The sequence below is a fragment of the Poecile atricapillus genome, chromosome Z (genome assembly GCF_030490865.1).
Source record: "Poecile atricapillus isolate bPoeAtr1 chromosome Z, bPoeAtr1.hap1, whole genome shotgun sequence".
Classification (NCBI taxonomy): domain Eukaryota; kingdom Metazoa; phylum Chordata; class Aves; order Passeriformes; family Paridae; genus Poecile; species Poecile atricapillus.
Genome location: NC_081289.1, coordinates 68833599 through 68858938, shown reverse-complemented (window position 1 = coordinate 68858938; position 25340 = coordinate 68833599). Strand labels below are relative to the sequence as shown.

The 25340-nt window shown below is 37.5% G+C and overlaps 1 protein-coding gene across 2 annotated transcripts in view; it reads left to right on the top strand.

The window, feature by feature from the left end:
- The window catches only part of SLC12A2 (solute carrier family 12 member 2), a 53483-nt gene extending 31222 nt beyond the window's left edge, over nucleotides 1-22261 (top strand). The window contains exons 11-27 of one of the 2 annotated variants that reach the window (XM_058864981.1): nucleotides 2357-2464; nucleotides 3072-3195; nucleotides 4394-4495; nucleotides 5694-5849; nucleotides 6598-6697; nucleotides 7495-7606; nucleotides 9832-9972; nucleotides 10175-10281; nucleotides 12057-12136; nucleotides 13439-13576; nucleotides 14246-14293; nucleotides 15793-15909; nucleotides 16136-16247; nucleotides 16709-16795; nucleotides 18709-18844; nucleotides 19097-19164; nucleotides 19902-22261. In XM_058864981.1, the coding sequence (XP_058720964.1) occupies nucleotides 2357-2464; nucleotides 3072-3195; nucleotides 4394-4495; nucleotides 5694-5849; nucleotides 6598-6697; nucleotides 7495-7606; nucleotides 9832-9972; nucleotides 10175-10281; nucleotides 12057-12136; nucleotides 13439-13576; nucleotides 14246-14293; nucleotides 15793-15909; nucleotides 16136-16247; nucleotides 16709-16795; nucleotides 18709-18844; nucleotides 19097-19164; nucleotides 19902-20037 (1872 nt within the window). In that variant the 3' untranslated portion in view covers nucleotides 20038-22261. The remainder of the gene's footprint in view (nucleotides 1-2356; nucleotides 2465-3071; nucleotides 3196-4393; nucleotides 4496-5693; nucleotides 5850-6597; nucleotides 6698-7494; nucleotides 7607-9831; nucleotides 9973-10174; nucleotides 10282-12056; nucleotides 12137-13438; nucleotides 13577-14245; nucleotides 14294-15792; nucleotides 15910-16135; nucleotides 16248-16708; nucleotides 16796-18708; nucleotides 18845-19096; nucleotides 19165-19901) is intronic. The other variant, XM_058864982.1, reaches the window with a different exon arrangement.
- Nucleotides 22262-25340: the final 3079 nt, after the last annotated feature.

Below are 25340 nucleotides of genomic sequence, written 5' to 3'. Positions count from 1 at the left end.
ACCAGCTGGAAGAGAAATACAACCATCTTCCCTCACCTTAGGGATTAATTTTAATTTGTGCAGTATTTGTTCTGTTATTTACAGAGAAGAGATTTAAGTTTGAGCTTGAGAAGTGCACAAGCTTGGACACTCCCCTTCCCACACAGACCATGCTCTGCATATGAAAAAAAATAATCTCACCTAACAATCAGAACCCTTTGTGGGCTCCCAGGCTCATGGTCAGGAGGTCTGGATTGTGCTGGGGATGGAGGGAGGGGAGTTTAGCACCACGGCACACTGATTCTGCTGGATCTGGTTCCCCCTGTATTCTCCTATAGCTTAGAGAAGCTTCCTAAAGACTCTTAACCTGAGGCATAACTTGCAAGCTTTTAAAATGCCAGATATTAATTGCATAGGCTTTGCTGGGATATCTCTCAACTTTGGAAAATAAATAAATAAGTTTGTAAAATAAAATGTGTAGTAGGCAAAAATATAGGGTGTCAATAATTGGAGGCATTGAACAGAACCTAGAAAGAGAATGTAAAATGTTAATCTGTTTCCACAAGCAAATAGTAAGTTGAGGCAAGCGTAGTAAAGTGAAGGCATCAAAATAAAAATGTTTTACATATGGGAAGAAGAGTGATGTAGACCTGTACACAGATTTCCTCTGTAATGAGGGAAGCTTGATTATGCCATCCATGTCAGGGAAAAAAAAAATTACATACTGTTTCTGTAAAAATTATTCTGCACCTGTTTATTATGTTGCTGTAGCAAAAGTTTCTTCAATCGTAGTAAAGCATTTACACCCTTAAGTTTTATTCTGTAACATAATGTAGGCTTATTGGGAAGTTCCTTGTAAAGCTGTAACTTTTTCTGTTGCTCATAAACTTAAATTAAACTGGGGCGTAGGAGAGATAGCTTAATAGATGTGTTGTTAGTTTTACTCTCGGTGATTATAGGCCTGGCATGCCTTTTTTTCTTTCTATAAACTCTCAAATCGGCTTCAGGAAATTCTCTCCTTCATTTCTTACACTACTCTGACAGATACTTCACTCTTGTTTTTTGCAACTTCCATTTATTAAAATCTCTTTTCAAGCAAGGCATGCCTTGAACTGACCAGTGAAACCTGATGTACTGCACAGACTCAGCTGACTGAGAGACCCAGCAGTCTTTATCAGTCTGATCTGGAGAAATCCACTAAATTTTGCCATTTTTTCACTAGCCCTAATGAACAAAACTTCATCAGTAATCTATACATTATGTCTGAGAAGATCTGACCTAGTAAGATTTATTTAGACAAGATTTTACAATTTCAGGTGACAATAACTTTAAAACAATAGACTTCTGTATGTTTTATCTTGCCTTCCTTCAGTTGCTCTGCTGATAATTTAAATGAGTTTGCCAGGGTGAAAAAGGCAAGTAAGTAATGCAGATGATGCAGAGCCACATTGTACTTGAAAAACACCCTGCTAGGTTTTGTCTGTTGACTAAAATTCTTCAGCAATAGCTGTTTTAAAGCAACTTTAGCTTTTTTTTTCTGTAAAGAAAAATATTCCATTAAACTCTGAATGTTTTTTAATTACACAGTTATGTATCTTAATTCACATGACGGATGCAGCTGTGGTACCGAAATAATCAGTAGAACAGTGGAGTCATAGAGTGGTTTAGGTTGAAGGGGACCTTAAAGATGATCTTCTTCTAATTCACACGCCATGGACATGGATGGCATTCACTTTTTATAAGCTCATTCGTTTTTTTAAAGCCCTTTGAGGTACTGGAGGGCATCAGCTCATTACTCATCCAGCTTATCGAGGATTGCATGTTTGACTTCTGTCACTGACATTAGAGAGATGTGCTGGGGTTTGATCTTGGGGAGATAGGAAGCAAGTTTGTCCTGATCTTGTGGTTTTGACTGGGAAAAAAAAGCCTAACTTAAAATGATGGAGATTATGACAAAAGACAATGAACTTTCACTGATATTCCCCAGTTTCCCCACTTATTTTATCACTTGGGCTTTCTGAGACCATGTTAGTCAGCAATAGGTTAGTTGAAATATGTAACACATTCCAAAGTATTTTTCTTCCATTACTTCCTCCTAATCTTCTTATGAGTCCATGAAGACTTCGGTCCTTGATAATTTGAGCTTCAAATTATAGATACATTGTGTGAAAAGCCACCATCTCGTCCTGAGATCAGGATGCATTTATATTCCCTGATCTGTGTCTAGCTCATTCATTTATATGAATATATGATACTCAGCTTTTAAGTGAAGAGTGCATAGTATTCTTTTTTCTCTTTGTGTAGCTAATGGTGCCATCTGTTTGTGTAGTGTACTTTTTCACATATTTAAAAAAAAAAATAAAATACTGTTTTTCAGGTCATGAGCATGGTATCAGGATTTGCACCACTGATTTCTGCAGGTATTTTCTCAGCCACCCTGTCATCTGCATTAGCATCTCTTGTGAGTGCCCCTAAGATCTTCCAGGTAAGTAAGGGAAGAACACAGCGATACTTTGAAGAATGATTAATTTTGAGTCATTATTTTTGGAAGGGAACTCTGACATACTGCCATTGTGATCCATATCAGATGACATCAGTAATTTGTTCTAATATTTACCTGTTGTTTAGAGTGGGAGAACAGTTGTTACCATTTCTTGAGGTTCCTGAGTGTGTTTTCTTTTACCTTATTTTTAACTATTGAATCTCCTTCTCTGTCTTTAATTGGGTTAAAAAAAGTTTGGTGGGAATCAGTTGTATCGATGCAGAGAGCTAGTGTGTATATTGGGCAAACTTTTCACTTCCTTAGAAAATAAGGTCTGTAAAAAGAGACTTTTTGTGATTGTAAGACAGTAGTCAAGTAAAACAGACAGTTAATTACAGAAGAGCAAAGCTGCTTCTTGCAGGTGCACATTACTGAAGGACAGAATAGTGGAAATGCAAAATGTCAAGATGCAGACAGTTGAGAATGTAATTAGTTCCATGGTGGTTATAAACTATCAGGAAATGTTCAAAAAGATAGTATGCAATGGAAGATGGCATGAGCAAAATGCATGTTGACCCTTGATTTATTTTTTTATTATTTTTCCTCTTAGGCTTTGTGCAAGGACAGCATTTATCCAGGATTTCAGATGTTTGCTAAAGGCTATGGGAAGAACAATGAACCACTGAGAGGATATATTCTAACATTTTTAATTGCTCTTGGATTCATACTAATTGGTTGGTTTGAAATTTCAGTAAATCTCAATCTCCTTTTGTCCTTTAGAAAGCATTCCAATAAATGTTGTGAACTCGATGACAGGTACTAGAGATCTAATGCACAGATTAATTCTAAGCCAGCAAATCTGGTTATTTTGAGGCTTACTTTCTCCTGTCTTCTAGATAACAACTGTGTCAAGAACTGCAGTAAATTTTAACTGCACTTCTCTTTTTAACCATAGGTATTTGTCTCTAGGTGCTATCAGTCAATAGAAATACATCCTTTGCTTGAGGCAGTGTGAACTCCCTGTAAATATGAAAGTTCATTTCAGATTTTTAATAATGACAGAGCTTCAGTAAAATACAAACTTGCATGAGCAATATTGTTTAAAATGTGCTTTTCTGTTAAGTTACAAATGGTAAAGCTGAGTGCTGACACTGCTGTTGCTGAAGGTTGTCTAGGTATAATTAATTACATGTGTTCTCTGCAGGTGGCAAACTAATTGTGCTGTGTCCATCTATGAGTCCTGTGCCAGTGCTTTAAACTTCTTTTCCCAATTTGCTCTGTCCTCCTTCCTCCACATCTGCTTGAGGCAGAGATACACCCATGGGGTCCCTCCTGACCCATGCTGACTGGAAGCTTGATTCCAACTAGAAACTTGCAGACTAGGATGGCACCATCTGCATTTTGATCACTTTTTTTTTAAATTTTGGTAGTGGTGAGAGTACACATACAAATGTTTTGTATCATGCTGCCTCGAGGAGAGGAGAGAGTATCAGGTTTTTCCCTCTCACTGAAAAGGATGTGAGCATCACTGTTGTGATGGTGTTGGTCCTACAGCATTAAAATCTTCTGGCATTCTTCAGAACCCAATATGTTTGTTCACCGATCCAAGCCCTGCTGGGAATGAAATTTTCTCAATTAATGATCTTGAGAAAGTATGTAGTGCTTCTAGGGTGCTTCTAGAACTTGTTAATGCTTTTATTTTTGAAACTGAAAGCTGTGCTTCTTAACTGTTAAAATATAATTTAATAAATAGGAGATCATTGACATAAAGCTCTGTCAGCAAAAAGGGTACACTGCATTTCCTTAGAGTATATCAGAAAACAAGGTTCTTTGTAGCAGAATTTTTACTCTGTAATCTGCAAAGCCATTGGATGATACCTTTGATAACAGCTTGCCTTTTTTTTTTTTTTTTTTTTTTCCCCCATTTTACAGCTGAACTGAATGTCATTGCTCCAATTATTTCTAATTTCTTCTTGGCCTCATATGCCTTGATTAACTTCTCTGTATTCCATGCTTCTCTTGCAAAATCTCCAGGTAGGAACTACGTTTTTGGGGTGGGAGGTCAGCCTTGCAATTCCTTTATGCATAAATACAATTTAAAAGATTTGAAAATAAATAGAGGTTTAGTTAAACTATTAGATTCATATTTGATTCTCATGGCATTAAAAACTTTGTATGTTGTATTCATGGGTCTTCTGAAATTTTGAGGACTGGGTGATCCAGTGGGGCTTGGGGGCTACTAATTTTGTCATCTTTGCTGAGGGACCACAAGATAATTCAGAAACTCAGGAAGAAAGCTTTTTTGCTAATTCAATAGCTGGTGCTGTCAAACCACCCTTTTGTTGTCTTCAGTTTCTGTTAATGTGTTTCATCTTCCAGTTCAGAAGAAACAGGCATTGCTGGTGGCACTGCCACATTTTTATACTCTTTAGTGTGGGAGGTTGGTTAAACTACAAGAATAAGCCAAAACGTGGTACCTGCAGAACAGGTACATTATGTACATTATACCCAGTCCACATGCAGTTGCACTTGGAGTAACTCCCTTAAAAGCTTCTTAAGTTACTGGACTGGTAGATTTACTTTTTTTCTTCTCGGAGGGTGGGTATAACAGTTTGCACAGCAGTTGTAACTTTAATAATCGAATACACATGTTAATTTTGGATGTGTTCATAGAGGTGTGCTTGTGTATACCTGATTTTGGATAAATTTGTGGCAAAAAATGTAAAACACTGGCAGTCCAGTATTTTGATGTACCCAAGTTCTGTTTGGATTACACCTTTCCTTTTAATCTAGTGAAAATTTCTATGTGAAAGCAGTAAAAGTGCACAACTAAAAAGAGTAGTATGTAAGAAACTGAAGTATGAGACAATGATTTATGCTTTACTACCTTTGAAAGGAGAAATCAAATGCCAGGCAAGGCTATTGCTGAAAGTTCCTGGAGCCTGACTGAACAGACATACTGCCACAAACTTCCCTTCTGAGCTGTGCTCTTAGGGGGCAAAATTAGGAACATTTACATATCTGTAAGATGCAAATTCATTTGAAAGGTGTTGGAAAATGGAAAGCATAAATGTGCCAGTCTGCATTTTTTGCTTCACTCAGACTCAGGTGTTCACATGGAATGGATGCAGAATACAAGGGAAGGAAAAAAATTGCAGTGCCTTCCTTCTCTTGTAGTGTTGTTTAAATTAATTTTCCCCCTCTTTCTTCTACCCTGCAAAATTTTGGCTAGGCTGGCGCCCTGCTTTCAAATACTACAACATGTGGATTTCTCTGGTTGGAGCTATTCTGTGCTGCATTGTAATGTTTGTCATTAACTGGTGGGCAGCACTTCTAACCTATGTCATAGTCCTTGGGCTTTACATCTATGTCACTTACAAGAAACCAGGTATGTACAGGGGCTTCTTTTGGTTTTAAAGGGGGGAAGGAAGGGAAAAAGTGATGGTCTTGCCAGGGAAAAACCCCAGCAACTTCTTTCTGTTTGGACCACTAGATTAAATTTCTGCATCAGGCTTTTTCGTGGTAATTAAATGGAATTTTGCCTGCATAGTCACTGCTGTTCCCCCTCCTCCCAAATTATGAAAGTATCACTTAGGCATAAATGTCCAAATGAGAATTGGAGGAAAAGGTGCATATGGAAAATGGTAAATGCATTGCAGGTATCAAGAGATATGTGTGGGAGCAAAAAGATGATAGTGGGGTCTTCCTTTTCCTCATAAAAATAATAATCTGAAAGGATCTGCTTAATCTCGTAGATTGCCACTGAATGTAACTGGTTTTAAGGCAGTGTTTTGAGATAGAGTTTTTTCTTTGCTGTGGTATAAAATAACTCAGCATTTTTTCCTCAAGTGGTATTCTTTTGACTGTGAAGCTGTTATGGTCTTCAAAATGTGGGGATAAAAAAGTCAGATATTCCCTTCCTTAAGCCTCTTGCTAAAACTTCTACAGAAAAAGTTGTATTTAAATATAATTTCTTATTAAGCTGTAGGGTTTGTTGACTAGTATTGGATAAAATGTAGCTTGAGCTAAGGTGTAGCTTCACCCAGAGGGTTTGGTCAGTGCCTAGCATTCATTTTGTGATCATGCAGTTTTACAGTGGACAGCTGTAAATAATGCACACTCAAATCTTTGAACAGATGTGAACTGGGGATCCTCAACTCAAGCCTTGACTTACCTGAACGCACTGCAGCATTCCATTCGGCTCTCAGGAGTGGAAGATCATGTGAAAAACTTCAGGTGACACTTAAAGACAGGGAATTCTGTGTTCACTAGGCTGCTGTCACGAGTGTTGCTGTTAAGGTTTCCAAAAAGTCCGTGTTCATCTCCTGTGATTCATCCAAGTAAATGGAATTACAGATTTGAGTGGGATTCTTAGCACAGTTGCCATCCTCTGAGCTTATGAAGAACCTGGCAGCAACCTGGTTTTCAGCAGAGCATCCATGAAAATGAAATGGAGCAGCTAAAGAGATTATTGAGGGAGATTACTTTAGGGAATTCATATGATATTGTGTATTATGATGATTTTGAATAATGATTGCCTGTAATGAGTTTTGAAGTTTGGACACTTCCTCTTTTAGAATATATTTAAAAGTTGCCTTTGACTTCCTTGCACTAGGTTAGTTTTGCCTTCTGAAGGAAAGTAATGCAAAAATGAGCATATAATTCCAGTATTTCTGCTGGACACAGAAGAATCTAAGCTACAAAATGCAAGGGATGTGATTTACCAGTGGGGAAGAAAAACTTAATCCCTCTGACCTAGCCTTGTCTAAAATCTGTTCTTGAACTTCTTAAATGTGTAGATTTTCAAATTTAATGAGATTACTGAATTTTTATGCAATTAGTCATAGATCTGCTGACATTTGGGTAACAACTGATCTTTTCTTAATTTAAGTAGTCTCATAGAAGTGGATGAGGTTATTCCATTTGCAGTGATGAATATGTTGTTATGGCTAATATTAGGAAGAAACTTTTCTGTTAATAAAAAAGATTAATTCTAATTCCAATCTTCATTTTTTCTCCTCTCATAATTCTAGACCTCAGTGCTTAATTATGACAGGTGCTCCAAATGCACGTCCAGCTTTGCTTCACCTCGTCCATGCTTTCACCAAGAACGTGGGCTTGATGATCTGTGGCCATGTACATATGGTGAGTTTATTCTGTCTTTACTTTATAAGTTTACCTTGGTGGTGGTTTTCTTCTCGCTGCTTTGGGGTTTGGTTTGGCTGTTTTAACCTGTTTGAATTTGTTTCTGGTTTATGTTTAAGTTTTGGTTTGTTTATTTGGTTTGGATTTGTTTTTTGTGGCTTTTTTTTTTTAATTAAAGCATCATTAGACACAAAAAAGTGCACAAAGAGATGTACTGGTAAGTATTGCTTATGTATAGATAATCACTATTCCAGCTAGGTGTACTATGGGGGAAAATTTGTAAAAAACTCAGTTCCTTTATAATTTGATGCTTAAATGCTGAAGGACCTTTTACTTCTAATTGAAGTGAACACTGGGAGATCGATTCCCTTGTAGAGTTCCTAAGAACCCTGGGAGAAAAGAAATTTCTTGAGCAGGGAAGTCAGTATCAGTTTAGCCAATAGCTAAAAATTGCTTTTTAACCTTTCAATAGCTTTTTATTCTTTCAGTTATCAGACTAATTTAATTGTCAGGTGTTTCCTCTTCCCCTTCTGACCAGTCCCTGATACTTCACTAAGTATCCCTGGGTGTTTTTGTCAGAATATCAAGTGAGGATGTTTTTGCGGGGGGGGGGGTTTGTGGGGGTGGTTCTGCAAGGATATAATTCTAACAATTCTTACTACGTAGTGTCTTATGTGGCAAACTTGAGTGGTTTTGTGATGGTGGGAAGGAAGCAATTTTCAAGTAACTTCCCTTCAAAATCATCTTGACATGAGTTGTGCTGATTGAGATGTAGGGTGGCTGTCATAGAGTGATCTGTACCAAAAATTCCATTTAGCTACAGAGAGGCTGTGGCACCTCTGATAAACTTAGGTAGATGCATTTTGCCACATTGGAATTGTGTAGTTTTACTTCACATCTTAAGGCCAAACTTCTGTCACATCACTAAGAAGACTTAAGCAAGTGTGTGAGTAAGAGATGTAATCCTGGAGTGACACAGGTCACCTACCCAGACTTCTGCAAGGCCTTCAGCACAGTCCCACATGACATTGACATCTTCAGGTTGAGGAGACCTGTGTCTGAAGGGTGTAGGGTTCAGTGGACAGGGAGTTGGCTGGATGGATTGTTGTTGTGGTCAATGGTTCCATGTCCAGCTGGAGGCTGTGACGAGTGGTGTCCCTCAGGGCTTGTTCTGGGACTGAGGCTCTTCAGTGCCTTCATCAGTGACACGGACAGGGAGAGCAGGTTTGCAGCTGACACCAAGCTGCAGGTACAGTGACACACCTGAAAGGCTGAATAAAAGCAAGGATTGCTCCCAAATGTGTTTAAATTTATTACACTTACCAAGTGTGACTTGCTTCTAATCTAATGAATAGATTAGAGCAAATTAAGTTAATGCAGTCCAGATACAGATGCTATGTCTTAAGCTTTTTATTTCTGTCTATATAAACTTAATATTTCAGTGAATATGAAGGACAAACTGAGTAATGCTAGGGAGATAAGATATCACAGATGTAATCACTGCCTTTTAAAAGTAAGGCTATACAGAAAATAATAAGGTGCTGTCATCCTTCTTGTAGGAAAATAAACTCTGTAGATTTTTTTGGGAGCATATCACTTCCCTGTTTAAAATTACTTTCTTAGAGGAAGGGTGGCACTACCTCATTCTTCAGTAGCTTTGACCATTTGGTCAAGTCTATGTCCTTCTGCAAAAACTGGGCTGCTGTGTTCTAGATTATACCTCGTCCTGTGTTCTGCATTTTGATGTCTAGGAGGAGCACAAAAGATTCACCCCAACAGAAATAACATAAAGGAAGTATTTTAAAGAGGAGGTGACTTTGACTGCAAGATACAAATACTGCCATAAAGTATAATATGAAGTCATCCTGCATCTGTGTATATTTCTTTACAAAGCCCTTTTCTTTTTAAACTATGTTAATGCTTTGGAAGACAAGCTTATGCCACCCCCTGGGGAAGAGGGTTGTGCTCTGCAGGAACAAAATTGCTGAAGTTTGAGCAACCCTCTTCCTTAAAATGGTAAAAGTTTCTCAGTTTCTGCTGCTGACAGTGCCTGGTATTTTGTGGTTTGGAGTGTTTTTGATAGTGTTGCATGTTTTGAGGTTCTCTGAGTTTGAATTAGTTTCTAGCAGTGACATTAAAAAATTGGGAGGGGCTTTTTTGCTCCCATTACTCATATTCCTGATTCTTGTTCCCTCCCATCTTACTGTTCCCTTTTTTTTCCAAAGGGTCCTCGGAGGCAAGCCATGAAGGAGCTGTCAACTGATTTGGCTAAATATCAGCGATGGCTAATTAAAAACAAGATGAAAGCTTTCTATGCACCAGTGCATGCAGAGGACTTGAGGGATGGAGGACAGTACTTAATGCAGGTATTTAAAAAAAAATAAAGTTGAACTGCTCAAGATGCACTTCAAAATCAGAAGGGGCTTTATACTTTGAAATACATTCCTTTTGCAAAATTATCTTAAAGCTTTGATGAAAAGTTACATTATTGTTCTTTAAAGCAGAAAATAGAACCTTTAGTTGTGTCAGTAACATGTTACTTTATAAAATGCTTCTTGTTCTTCTTAGGCTGCTGGTTTGGGTAGAATGAGGCCTAACACCCTTGTTGTTGGATTTAAGAAAAACTGGAGACAAGGTGATATGAGAGATGTTGAAACTTATATCAATTTATTCCAGTAAGTAGAAAATAAAAAGTTTTAGCTGCTATGTTCCATTTCAGTATGTTTGGTAGTAAGAAAGATCTTGGTTACATGAAGTCTCTTTCAAGTGGACCTAGATTTTCATTCAGAAGTCCTTAATACCTTGGGTTTTTTCCTAAAATGGAAATTAATAAGCAAGTCTTTGTAGTTTAAGAAGATTAGAAATCTCCATAATAACTTTCTGTATCTAAAAGAGTTGTGGCAGAAGTCTGAGGTTTGGGGGCTGCTGTCTGAAAAGGAGGAGAAATACTTCACTCACAGGACACACAGCCCTGACACCCAGGCAAATACAGAAAGGAGAAGAGAAAGGAAATCCCAGAGTAACTTGACAATATTGAAAAGCACACCAGTTGTGGCTGAAAAATTTAATAGAGTGATTTGTGCTGCTACCCAAACACTTAAGGAAAAGAAAACAATCTTTATTTTACTTACACAGAGGTTTTTGTGTTCGGCTGAAGTGCTGGTTCACCCATTTCCTTTGTGCTTTATATTTCTAATTTTCTGTGCTTTTAAAAGAGAGAGAGGATGAGGCTTTAGGCTTTACAGGCAGATGTTAGAAAAGGACAAAAAAAGGTCATCTCACCCAGGTCTTGAGAAAAGCAGGGGCACCAAATACACTGGAAAAATAAGGAAACACGTTGGTTAGTTTTTCTTTTTTTTTCCTATTTTATTATGGGATGGCTTTTGCAGGAAGATCTGTCAAGGTCAGCAAGTCATGTGGTTCTCCACATCCCTAAAGAAACCTCAGGAGGTAATAACTGCAGGTCAAATGTAATTCTGGAAAACTAAAAGTTTCTGAAGCACACAATAGAAACACATCTAATCTCTACAAATCTAACACATTAAATAATGAAATTAAAATATTCACTAATAGACAAAACAAATCTTAAATCAACCTCAATTTTTCTTGCACTTATTATAGACTACATTGATACTTCAAACATTTCTAATCAAGTCTTACTGCTTCTAAAGGGAAGAGTTTAATTAGTGAAATCCTGAGAAATTTCTGTCTATGGAAATGATATGGGAGGGAGTTCTCTGATTTATGGTTGTAATGAACAAGCTATTTATATGTAAAGGGTGGTGATTCATGACTAATGCAAACTGTATGATATGGTTAAGTTTGTCTTTTTCTAGTCTTATACTTTGGGGGTGGGATTATTACTAATTTTACTCCACTTTTTCTCCAATTTATTCAGGGTTTTTGCTCTTTTCTACAGTAATGAAGTTCTGCCTCTTTATTTTTGACTGAAGTGAGTTTCAGCTTTATCAGATGTAATGGGACTAGGCACATTATAGCTAGCTTACAGTCAATTTTATATTAAATTACATCATCTTAGGTGTTTTTAATACCCAAGTGTTTTGAAAAGATGCCAGAAATCTTTAGTTCTCAGATCAAAGAGATCTACTCAAATCCCTTTTTTGATGGATGGAGATAAAAATCTGTATGTCTTGGTGTTTCTTACTATTTGTGCAGAACTTCAGCGACCTATTTGTATTGATTTTATTCAGTCACTGTTTACACAGTGGGGAGAGGGAGGAGAAGGAATAGGTATCCTTTCTAAATACCTTTTTTTCCTAAAATGATGTTCAGTTAATGTTTTGGAATTGAAACTGACATTCTAAGCAAATTTATAATTTAGGACTTCAAGTGGCAGTGCTTAATCACTGGAATTTGTTCAGGGAGGGTGCATTTTTCCTTTGGAGAAGAAAAATCTGTAAAATATTTTATTTTTGTCCCTTTTGTTTAGTGATGCCTTTGATGTTCAGTATGGTGTAGTTGTCATTCGCCTCAAGGAGGGCCTGGACATTTCTCACCTTCAGGGCCAAGGTATGACTTACTTTGTTACATCTGGTGAATTTTTCTGTTCTAATTCCCTTCTGAAACTTCATTCTGAAAAATATTGAAGCTCAGTAAAAAAAATCAACAAAACACCGCAGTTGTGGTTCAGTAAAATTCAGTGAAATTAGTGAGTCTGAACTGTGAGAGAGTGACCTATGGTCAGCAGCAGAACTTGGCTCTTCTTTGTTTCACCTCTGTGTATTTTAAATTGTATAGAGCTTCTTCCAGAAGATCTTGCTGCTTTCCTGAAACTGATCAGTCATGCTGGCAAGTTGGCATCAAGTATTTGGGGCTCAAGCCCAGAAATTGTGAAAATCGCAGCAAATACTGCACTGCACAGGAATGCCATTGATTTTGGTGTGGGTTGCCAACCCCTACACAGACTAGTTTAGGGACTCTGAGTAGTCTGCCTCAAATCTGGGGGAGGTTTTCTGTGTGGAAGACTTGGTTATGCTTTCTGAGTAGTGTTCTTAAGTGGAATGGTGTGATTTTAGTTAAATTCCAAGCCCGTGAGCTTCAGTGCAGCTGTCCTGATTTGATAATGTGGAATTTGTTTGTGGCTTGCTCCATACAATGCTGCTACCATGAACAGAAATGACACAAGGAGGGGCATCCCCCTGAAGGAGGAGGTTCCTTCACTGGAAAAGATGAATGTTCTAGTATCTGGAGAGAGTCAGAGAGCCTGCCACCATGTGCAGGAGGGCAGAGGAGGGTGAGAAATGGGAAGGAGTGAACCTGCAGCGTGGAAACAACACTGCTGAGAAAACTGGGAACGTAGCACCAAGGTGTCAGAAGGATCTTGGTACCCACTGAGGACTGTGTGAGTTTGCTTCAGCTCTGACAGCTCTTGCACAGAGGCAAACCTGGAAAAAAGACTTGGCAGCGAGACAGACACACTTGGTCTGTGCTGTGCTTAAGGCTCGTCTTCCTCTTGGAGTTAAAAGCAGAAAGCGTTTCACCAAGTGATTTTTTCTTTTTTTCCCCTCCTCTGGTTGTAGTTCCACAGTGTTACTGAGCTCTGTTTTTAGACTCTGGGCATGCAGTCAGCAGCCACAACCTGAGAAAGCAGCAGAAAATTACAGCTCTGCTCAGAGGGGGAGCCTCTTTTTGCTCTGAAGAAGTTGACAGAATACTTTTGTGTTGTTTTTTCCCCCTCCTGCCCTCTTTGCCGTGTAACTGTTGCAGCAGGATGTAGTTGATATTAAACCCAGTCAGTGTAGTCACATACCTCTGTTAGTAGTGTTTGTAACAATTCAGTGCGTCCTAATGGGTTTCTTTGCTTTTACAAAGATTTGCTGTCATCCCAAGAGAAGTCTCCCTGCACCAAGGATGTCATAGTAAAAGTGGATTACAGCAAGAAGTCTGAGACAGACACTTCCATAGCTTTTGCTCCATCATCCAGTGAAAGAACTCCCACTCCACGCAAAGGTAACTGCTGGTTGGCAGAGAAGCTTGAATTCTCACTCTTCCACCCTCTCATTCCTCCTCAGTTCCTCTCTCTCTTTGCCCAGGGATTATTTAGGGGATTTTTCTGTCTCCAGAATAGATGTTGATGTCTGATCTCTTCAGTACTTTGGTTCAGATCTTACCAGGATGTAAAGTAAATACTTGTTTCTAGACCCCTAAATAAACCAGGTGGTAGGCAATGACTTAAAATGGATTTTTTTTTGTTACTGAGCTTGAGAGACAGTAAAAAATGCTTGAGGATTGTGCTCCACATCTGTATGTTAGGAGTGCTTGGAATGCTGCTAAATTTATGGAGATTTGTTCATCTCAGACTTGAATACTATGTGCATAGTAACAAATACAAATCATTCAAGATACTTTGACATGACAGTAAACAACTTCACTCTTTTCTTATAAAGCATAAACCTGAATAGTTAGATGGGTAGTGGAGGTACATATAATTTTTTTTTAAGTACAAGTGAATCCTAGGATTTGGTAGACTGCATTTGTGTGCTTTTCTCCATGCAAAAAACTGCTTCATTTCACATCTTTATTTTCTAATTTTTTTTTTTTAATTTACATTTGTATTGTGTTCATCAATGTCACAAATGAAATTAACCTTTTCATTTTGTATCTTTAAACACCTTCCAGAGGAGGATGAGGATGGAAAGACTCCAACACAGCCACTGTTGAATAAAGGCAGGCATTTTCCATCTTTTTGTGTTAAATCATTCTTTTACATTGTTGATTTCAGTTTTCCTTTTGTAATTCTTTCTACACCTAAGTTCCAGAGGGGAAAATATCAACCATGCAATGTTTATTTGTTTCTTCATATCTGCTTTAGAATTGCTTCACCCTTAGGGACTAGGCTGTGAAAAAAAAAAAAAAAGGCAACATTGTGGAAATTCCCAGAAGAAGCTGCTGCTGAGAAAGGATTGTGCATAAGTGTTGGAATTTTTAAAAAATGAAAATTGAAAAGCTCTTCTCTTAAAGTAACATTTGAAATGTGTTCAGGACCTTTCTCCTTTCTCAGTTCTGTGTCAGGTGTCTGTCTGGGTCCTTGCTTGGTTCAGGAAATAGCATCTGATGGTGTAGTGGAAATGCTCTCAGTTTATTTCAGTGTATCTTCCAAAGTCATGGTTGTTGCTCTGTCATTTGGAAATAGTTCAATATCCTGAAAATTAAGGCTCAGTGCAGCTGCTCATGAGGTGAACATGTTGAAACAATGCAAAGTAGTCCTTCAAATCAGCATTTTGAGAAATTACCTGAGCAGTTTTCACTTCCTCATTTATTTCAGACTTGTTCCGAGTTAATCAGGTATTTTTTGCCTTAACTGCAATTCATCTGAACTGTTTTGACATTTTCTTTGTCATTTCAGCAGCTAGAAGCTTTTGTGTTTTAATAATCGAAAGTGAGATTATATCTTGAAGCACAAGATGGCAGTTTGGAAGAAGTCCCAGTATGCAATAAAGTAGTATATTAATGTAAATCAGTCACAGATGTGCTCTAAATTTAAAAAACTCCTGATAAAATAAGGACAGAGACAAATGTCAGACTCCTGTCTCTTGTTCAGACTGAGGTTTTAATTAAGAGAAAGAGGATAGGTTTTTTTCCCTGCAGTTCAAAGAGAAAAGATCTATATTATTCTAACTAAAATTGCTATTATTGTCTCAGTAAATCAAATAACTTTGTTATGCAAAACAGTGCTTTCTGCAAAAAGACCCAATATGCATAAATAGCTTTTAATTCCACCACATTCTTCAAAAAACTGGATTTAAGGAAAGAATTGCTTAGGACATGACTTTTAATTGTAAAATCAGCTACCTACATATTTTTAGGCAAATTTCTGTCATTTGCAAGAGGTAGAGTACAGATTACTCCAGCCTAAAGCTGTGGAGCAAAGTTAATTAAATAGTCCAGGCAAATGTCTGTGTAAAGATCTCACACATCCTTTTATTTCTCAGATGCCTGCTAAATGACTTCAGCTGCTGAAATTGAGTCTCTGGACACTCTAAATACAGGCAGTTCAGTTTATATCCAGTCAATCAAAATTTGGAGTTGGGTTGGGGGGAAGTACAGGAAAATTTTTAATCTAAAAGTAGATATATCACAAAATACTAAGAAGTTGCATTTGATGGTTTTCAAAGTGATGAAGTAAAACGCTTCAAAACCAAAATTTCACCATATCTTTTTTCCAGATTCAAAGAGCTCTCCTTTAAATTTGGCTGACCAAAGACTTCTTGATGCCAGTTCTCAGTTCCAGAAGAAACAAGGCAAGAGCAATATTGATGTCTGGTGGCTCTTTGATGATGGAGGTAATGTGCTCTATAATTTAAAAAGCTTCAAATGTTGATTAAAAAAAAAAAAAAAATCATTATTGGAGTAATTCTGGATTAGTTGTTTAATAAATGGAGATATCTGTCAGTCATTTCATATAAAGTCTATAATCTGGATTATAATGTAATCTAACTGTACTATTTAACAAAGTGCATTTCATTAAGTGTATTTCTTAATCTGTCTCAAATTCTACCCAAAACACAGGTTTGACACTGTTGATTCCTTACCTTATCACAACCAAGAAGAAGTGGAAGGACTGCAAGATCAGGGTGTTCATTGGTGGAAAGATAAACAGGATTGATCATGACAGAAGAGCGTAAGTTTGCCTTAAAAATGCCATTTCAAATGCTAATGCAGCATTGGATTATTTCCTCTTCCTACTTCCCTTATTTCAGTTGTTCTTTGCTGGAGGTGTGATCATATTCTGTTGCCTTTCTCAAAAAAGGTTTTGTTTACCCCAGATTGTTTTTGGATGAGTTGCCTCAAACCAATTTTTCTGCAATATTATCTGATGCTATTTTCAAATATTTTCTGAGATTACCTTCAAGTGAGAGCTCCTCTGTTATTTTAAAGCCATAAAACTGTTTGGGTTTATTTTCCATAGCATGTTGATTTATAGTCATATGCCAAGTCAGTTTGATTATTGTCCTTGTTACATTTGAGGTGCCTTTTTCCTGTTTCTCAAACCAATGTTTTTTTATGCCAAACATTTACCTGTTTAACCTGTGAAATAATTAAAACTATGATCATGTATAAAGTCTTGTTTTTCTGATGCAGGATGGCTACTTTGCTCAGCAAATTTCGGATAGACTTCTCAGATATTATGGTCCTTGGGGATATTAATACTAAGCCAAAGAAAGAAAAGTAAGTCTCAGAACATACCTTGTTTGTTCATTGAATTTGTCTTTAATTTAGAACATTTCATTCTTTCCTACATATGTTAAGCTACAGAAGTTCCTGTGTTGTTCAATGTTTCACAAAAATATGGGAAATTAATTAACAATAATTCCCATGTCCAAGAATATAGAGATCTGCATTTTTTTTAATCTCTGGTCCTTAGATTGTAATACTGAATTCAGAAAAATAAAATTTTTTAAAAAACCTGGGTTGCCTGGAGCAGTCCTCTTAAAGAAGAGAGACATTCACCAAAACTTTAATGATCTGAATCTCATAAAGTCTTAGTTTAGTGTAACAAAGCTTGGTCTTGAAATAGCCTTATTTGGGTTTTCTTTCTTCTTTTTTCTTTTTTTTTCCTTTTTCTTTTTTAACTTGCTTGGACTTTTAATGGACACAGGAGTGATCACACATACAATATTTCTTACTTTCAAGTTCGAAAAAGCATTAATCATAGATAGCTTTTGGCACAAATTTAGAACAGGATGTGTATGATCTAAAAATATCTTCCATTGCCATTATCCTCCTTTCCCTTCAGGCCTTCTTGAGTATGCTGAAGTTGTAAAAATATCTTTTATATGGCCATGCATTTATCTGAAGGTCTTGATACACCAGGGAAAGTAGAAAAGTGTTATTTCAGAACTTGGTTAAATGCTAAAGTTAATACGAGTTCTTTTATTCCCTTTTTAATAGTCTTTTCTTAAATGTATACAATACACTGAGCAACTAAAACAAAGTGAAACAAATTATTCCTGGCACTCTGGTGCTCTTGGATATTCAGCTTCCAGGAGCCTGCTGCTGTGAAAGGTGTAAGTGCTGATGGAGTAGCACCCATTTGTGCATCACAGTTGAGATCCTAGAATCACGCGGAATTATTTTTGTTTAATAGAAGTGATCCATGAATTATTTCTTCTGAGAGGGTTTTTCTTTCTGTCTCTGTGGATACCTCCCCACAATACATCCAAAATATTTCTAAATACCATTTAGGTATTAACAACAGCTGGAAACCAAGTGGAGGAAGATTTATTTTTAATAGTTGCTGTGCTGTATGATAGTGTTATTATTAGATCTCTTTTTGCTCAGCCAAAGAAGAGCAGATCACATTTGTTTTCTTTCTTATGGTTAAGGTGAAGTCATTGTACAGTAAAGACCACCAAAGGTAGCTATAAAGATGTTTTGTTTGTCATGTGAGTGTTTCCTGGAGGAAATGTAGGTAAAAAAGCAGGATAACAAGAGTTCTTTCTAGCAGAAATTAATTCCTCCTTCATCTTCAGAAGGTTTTATTCTGAAGTTACTGCTCTAAAGTCCTGGTAAATTCAAAGCATTCATATTTTTACCAGTGCAACAGGAAGACTAAGTTGGATATCTGTGCTTTTTTCATATGAATGTGGCTCCTGGACTGTACCAGAAAGAGAGAAAAGAAGCAAAGTAAAAAGATCAAAGTCAGAATCCTAACAGCAATGGCATGAGACTTGATAGCTGGTTTTATACTGTGGCATGTAAACTCCTCCTCCTTCAACATTAGTTCTGAAGAACCTGCTTCTAGTTATTGTCATTGTCCCTTTTTTAAGGATAATACTGTTCAGCTTTTAAAATTAGAGGTGAATTTCTGAACTGAGTATAACTTTAATTGTATGACGGATTGTTTGCTGAATCATTATGTCTGCATGTGCAAAAAGCTGATTTGATGTTCTAACTCTGCAACAGGGTGGGGGGGAAGGAAAAGCTTCAGTTCATTTTTGCACAGCAATGAAACCTAATTTCTGAAAAATTATTGAAATAATAATAAAAATATTATTGAAAAAATTATTTTCAATATTCAAATAATTTTTGACATAAAAAATTCTTATCTGCTCTAATGCTTGTTCATTTAATCCTTCCAGTATTGCCGCTTTTGAGGAAATGATAGAGCCCTTCCGACTTCATGAGGATGATAAAGAACAAGAAGTTGCAGATAAAATGAAGGAGGATGAACCATGGAGGATAACAGATAATGAGCTTGAGCTTTACAAAACAAAGGTTCTGGGCTTTTTTAGAATGTTACATCAGTTAAAACTTCCTTCTCCTGCTGCATTCGTGGTTGTGATAACAATTGGTTAATTCCTGTTATTCTCTCTCATCCACAGCACTTTTTATAAAGTACCTGCTTTTTATTAATTACTCATTCCAGTTGGCCATTCTTTCTTTTATATTCTTTTTCCTTTTTTTTAAAGTAATTTTTGGTAGTTTTTAAATAAAAGCTGTTCCTAACAAGTTTCCTTTTATTTGCAGACTTACCGACAGATTAGGTTAAATGAGTTGCTGAAAGAACATTCAAGTACAGCTAACATAATTGTCATGTAAGTAAATGATCTGGATTTTTTGGTAGTGCCTGAATTGATATGGAGCTGTAATTTGGAATATAAATGTAAATATAGATCAGGAACAAGATTCTGCCTTGTCTTAGAAGTGTAGAAATATTCAAGATTTCAGGGCTGGCTGTATTTATTTATTAGAAGCATGGAGCCACTATTCTGCTGAAGAATAAAATGTCCTTTTTAATGCTGTGCTTTTGATGATGCTGCTTTAGTTGATCACCCCTATGTTTGTGGTGCAGCTCAGGATTGTCACATTCTTTCTCCTCTGGTGTGCAGTTACTCCCCTCTTTCTCAAGCCCTTCCTTTGATTTCCTTTTCTAGAAGATCTCTCTAGATAAAATTAAGTCAATATCTTGCTCAGAGATTTTTGGAGGATTGCTTTTGGTGTGAACAAGCGAGAGGCAGATTGCAGGTCTCTTACCATATTTTAAAATGCTGAAGATGAGGAAAATGTACTACTCAGCTGAGGAGAGTTCTGCATGAAGCTGCCTGGGTATTAAATGGTGTTAACAGGCCAAAAGTGAGGGGGAAATAGATGTAAATGCCTGTGATGTTTAAGATACAAATTCTGAGTGGGGGGGGAAAAAAATTAAAAATATTAGTGAATTTGGCTTAATATTTAGATCTTTCTGCAAGCATCTGTTGTATTTATTACAATCTGACTTGTACCTGGCCAGGTTTTTCTGCTCAGTGAAAGTTGTTTCCCTTGTGGCTTGCAGGAGCTTGCCAGTGGCACGGAAAGGGGCAGTTTCCAGTGCACTGTACATGGCCTGGCTGGAAGTTCTCTCTAAAGACCTGCCACCAATCCTCCTTGTCCGTGGGAATCATCAGAGTGTCCTCACCTTCTATTCCTAAGAGTGCTGCCCGTGGCACAGCTGTGATGAAATGGTACTGCAGTGCCCAGGGGAGAGGCACTGCTGTGGTCTATAGCTCATTAACATCACAAAGGCAAAAAGTGACTCTTCTTTCACTATTTCACTGACTTGAAAGCACACAAGGAAAGTCACTGTATTTCTAAAGTTGTGACATCTTCAGTTTTATTCTATATTTTCTGTAATTTAATCTTGCTTAATGGGGGAGGATTCCTTGTTAGACTGAAGAACAAGACGAGCTTTTTGTTTGCTATTTGAATAGCAGCAATAAAATGTTGTATTTTTGATCAATGAAAGGATTATAGATTTATAAAAGCCTTTTAGCCTTGAGGTGCCTTCTGAAATTAACCAAATCTCACCCATACATCCTATTTTGTAAATTTATATAGAATGTCAAAATCTGCCTTCAACTAAGAGTTTCGATCAGACTTCCTTTAGTTTTTGGTCTATTCCATATTACAATAAAAATGAATGCTGCTTTTCAGTCTTCCATTGAGCTATTAGTTCTTAGTACTGTATGTTTTTTGTCATCAGAAAGTTTTTCAATTTGTTGGGGGTTTTTTTTTGTTTGTTTGTTTTTGTTTTTTCTATTATTACATCTGTTAGATTTAAAGGTGAGAATTGGGGCAGGTCAGCTGAACTAAAGCAAATCCCTGACATTTACTGTCATTAAGTTTTGTAACAGTTAAAATAAAACTAATTCTGCTTGAAGAGGGGGTTCTTTTTCTCAAATTTGACGATGTGTACTACTTTGGCAGTAGTCAGAGACAGCTAATTTTATCTGCCTTGGCAGAGTGTAATATCCTCTAAGTCTTAGCTCTGCTGTGAAATCAAGCTCATCTTGCTGGCTTGAGGCTTTTTATCTTAATGCAAATTAGAAGAAAATAAAAGACCAGACCTGTCCTAGTTCTTGGCCTCTTACGTTTTAGTGTCACTTTCAACTTATTTTTTGAAACAAAACTCAACTTAAGGCTTGAATGGGGATAATAAAAGCAATGTGATGCTATCTAACAGAAAACAGTAAACACTATGTGGAATTGTGCTATCCAGTATGAAATGTAAAAGCTGCAGTTCTCTCGCATTTTTCAACAAATGGTTAAACGGACCACTCAGTTCTTAGGGGAGATGTTTTTAGGTCAATTCATTCAGTTGTCAGAAAATGAGTTTAGTCGTATTGAATAATACTCAGGTTTGATCGTCTAGCAGTTTTGATCTATTCCATACATCCTACTTTATACATTTTCTATGTTCAATAAAGAAACTGCCAGTCTTGTGTGCCCTTTCATTGTATATTTTGGAAACTTCATTATTTAGTCTGCTACAAACACCTGCAAAAGAAATTTCACTCGAGCCTTTGTATAAAGGTTAGTAATGTGAACTATTTTTTAAATTCCTGATATTTTTTGGATAGAAAGGATTGCCTAAAAACATTTCACAAGCTTTTGATATTAGCATTGGACATGCTACTGGATCAGTTTACCAATGGGTGAGTAACTTTCATTTAAGGATGCACAGAAAAAGGATTTTTGGTTTTGTTTTTTTTTTGTTTGGTTGGTTTGTTTGAGGTTTGTTTTTTGGGTTTTTTTTCCTTTTCTTTTTTTCTGCTAAATACAGGATCAAATTGAAATGTAACTGTTCCTTTTGAAGGACAAAGTATAATCATTGTGTGGCAAGATAGAGCTTCAGCTTCTTGTGATTAAAGATAAAAACACACTGTGCAGTGTACACCGTTGTCAAGTTCTTGGTAAACTGCAAAAAAATCCTTTTTTTTTTTCTTTTTTTCTTTTTTGGTTTTTTTTTTTTTCCCTCTTTCTGTCAATTGGATTTTTGAGACTATGGAATCATTTCACTTTTGAAAAACTTCTAAGAAAAACAAATATGCATGTCTTGCTGCTAAGTGTGAGATAACTGATGCCAGCATGAACCCAGCTTGTTACGATAAAACATTGTAAGACAAGACAGACAGTGTGGGGTCAAGAAAAAAAAAACATTTCCTTCCAGGTGGGGGGATGTGGATCAAACTTACCAACATAAATATCACAGGTTTTACAGTGTTTTTGTAGGGGATAAGATTGTCACATTGTGCATAGGGAATCATTGCCACATTTCTCCTTGTTTTGTGGGTAACATTCTTTTGAGCAGATGGACAGTATGGCATGGACTTAGTGCTGCTATCTTAAAAAAAAAAAAAAAATACAAAAACAAAATGTGCACAGGTACACTTATTTAAAAAAGGTTTATTTGCCCATTCAGGAAACCATTGCTTGTGATCTGTAACACAACACAGAAACCAAATGAAGTGTGTGTATACATGCATATATGTGTATAAAATTATATAAAGTATATCTAAATATGCATAATGGGGATAGTTAAGGTCATGTCTGTGAAATACCATAGGATGCTTTTCACATGCACTCTCAGGAGTCCACTAATGCTAGGCATGAGGGCAAGTTCCAAGATTATTTGCTCACTTAAATTTGAACAGTTAATGGTAATTGTCTGCAAAAGATGTCAGTCAGTGGCAGTCACTCCAACTCCTGCTTTGATTTTGATGCCAAATTTACTTATGTTCCAATCATCATTAATTACGTGGAAAATTAAATCACTTACACATGGCAATTCATACCTTCTTATAGATTAGGTTCCTTTGTATGGGTTTAGGAAGACAATAATAGCTGGTGAAAATCAATTATTTATTTGTTCACTTGTGTTTAGGTTTCCTTTTACATACATTCTTTTTATATGCTTTTTTCTGACATTACATATTTAAAAAAATAACTAAAAATAATTTAAAAGATTTGAGCGTTAGTGGGTTGTGGCCCACTTGGTTTGAGGATGTAAGATGTGACACTGTACTGTAACTGTCCCACACAAATGCTTTTCTAATGTTTTAACGTAATTATTGCAGTTAATACTTTGTACCAGGGGGATGTCACTGCAATAAAAGAAGTGAATTCAATACAAGTCTCTTGTCTAACAAAGACTTTTCTTCTTTTCTTTCTTTATTTTTTTGGGGGGAGGTGGTAAGGGAATGATGTTCATAATCCCAACAGGTTTCTGCTGCATTTGGTTCCTGAAATGAATGTGCTTATTGCATCCATCCAATAATTGTCTTTGTAGTGGAATTTGCACAGGACCAGAGGGACTTGAAAGCAATTCATGGATCTGGTACAAGACCAAAACTGTCTTGTTTTCTGGGGAGGAATCTTTTCCTGTAGTAGGCCTAGAAACAGCAGTTGTTGTTAATTAAGAAATTAACCTTGTAAAGTTTGCCTTGACTTGCACATGACCCATCCTCAGCCCCTGGTGCCTCTCAGCTGCAGTGGTGCTACCTGAAAATCTGTTCCAATTCATTTTGTCCCTGAATGCAGGGAAGGACCCTCTTAACTCCTCTTTCTCACATTGAAATAGAAGTCCACTGGGACATGAAATGTGTTGGGAAAATAGCTTCTCACACTGTTGCAAGGTTGCTTTGTAAGCAAGATATGTTTGTCCCTAACTTCAGTACACTCCCCTAAAAAGCACTGAAAATCTGGAGTTTAAAAGCATAAAGGGTGAGTTCTGTCATTAAAATCTTACAGGACACTGAAAATCTTAAAACAGGACACCTTTCACCTTGGTGCTTGTTCTTCACCAGTCTTACTACACTTCTCACATAACCCAAAACCTGGTTTTTCGGCTGGGGTGGGAGCCAGGCTTCGGGTCAGGCAGCAATGGTCAAATCCTTCCTGCTATTTATTCTGCCTTTGTGTGGTGCTGAACAGGTTTCCAGAGCTAACTCTGGGTTAGGCTGAAGGAAACCACTGCCTGTGTTTAGGACAGAGAGGGATGGAAGCTGATCTGAAACTTTGAGTGGAAAGAGAAAACAGTGAAGCAGTAGCAGGCACATTCTCCAAAGGGCAGCAGGGAAGATGTTTTTCCTGAAGTACAGGAATGCCCAGAGGTGCATCTGGTGCTGACAGGCTGTGCTCCATCCTTCAGGCTCCTCTGGACTTGCTGACAGCTGCAGGAACAGAAGTTACTGAGGCTGACTCCTTACACCCTGTCCTTGCTGACCTGAGAGCAGCAAAAGGAGCCTGAGCACAGTTTCTTTGTCCCTCCTGTGATCTGCCTGTTCTCTCTCCCAGAAAACATTGGCTTTCTGTCCAGGAACCCTCTCTGTGCCCTGCCTGCACAGCCAGCTTTAATTGCACCTCACAACAGGCAGCAGAGAAAGGGAACCCCTTAGGATTTAAACTGTCAGGCCATGTTAAATTAAACTTTTTATCACATCCTCCTCTAAAGATCTCTCAGCAGTGAGCCAGTCTACAGAGAGCAACAGCAGAGGCCTGCAGGGAGATGTCAGCCCGCTCTGCCTTGCTAATAGTGATGTGAAAATGAAAGTAAAGCAGCCTGTCTTGTGGCCCTCACAGCCCTCTCACCCCTGTTGACAGCACTTTAATGGCAGTAGCCCCTGGCTCTGAGAGATTTCCCTCACAATTCTGCTCCTGGAATCTGGGGAAACTGACCCTGCCAAGCTGCAGCCAAAACAAAACCCAGCATGAGGTTCCATGTCCAGGTACATTCCCTGGTAGTCCCCCAGATCCATCCACAGCCATAACAAATCTCCTCCTGCTAACAGAATATCATTTTTAGTGAGGGAAATCCTATTCCTGTAGTTTCTAGGAGTTCCAGCTAAAATAGTATCACCAGGTGGCACCACTGCCTTTCAGCATTTCATGTAATGCCTGAAGCTGCACTGTCAAATGCACTTTTCCTGCTCTGTTCCACTGGTCTCATTCATTAAATTACTTAGTACTGTGAGAAAACAACAAATACCAGCATAGTAACATTGTTTTCCATAATTTTTCTTAAAAATACTTTCGACTTTTGGAATACTTTTGGAATGGTGAAGAGTTTAATACTAATTCTGTCGGCCCCTGTGGAGAAAAATACTGTGGTTTTTCTCCAGAGAGATGCAGGAACCTTCAAGCAGAAGTTGGCTGATGAATTCAAACAGCCTTTTCACCATCAAGTCCCCACTTCCTTCACAACACACCGGGTGATGCTTGTTTTTTCTCAGCAGCTCTCTCCAGCTGTGTTAACCTGAGAGAGCAGAAGGAGAAATGCTGCAGGCAGAGAGAGAAAAGATGTTAGAACATGCCAGCATGTTCCATCCAGCTTCAGGGTGATCTGTGACATTCCAATCAGGCGTTTTACTTCATCAGTATTTCATAAGGAGCAAACAAGACAACTGTCTGCCACTTCCCACAAAGGTGGGAGCGGGACGAAAGAAAATGCTTTTGT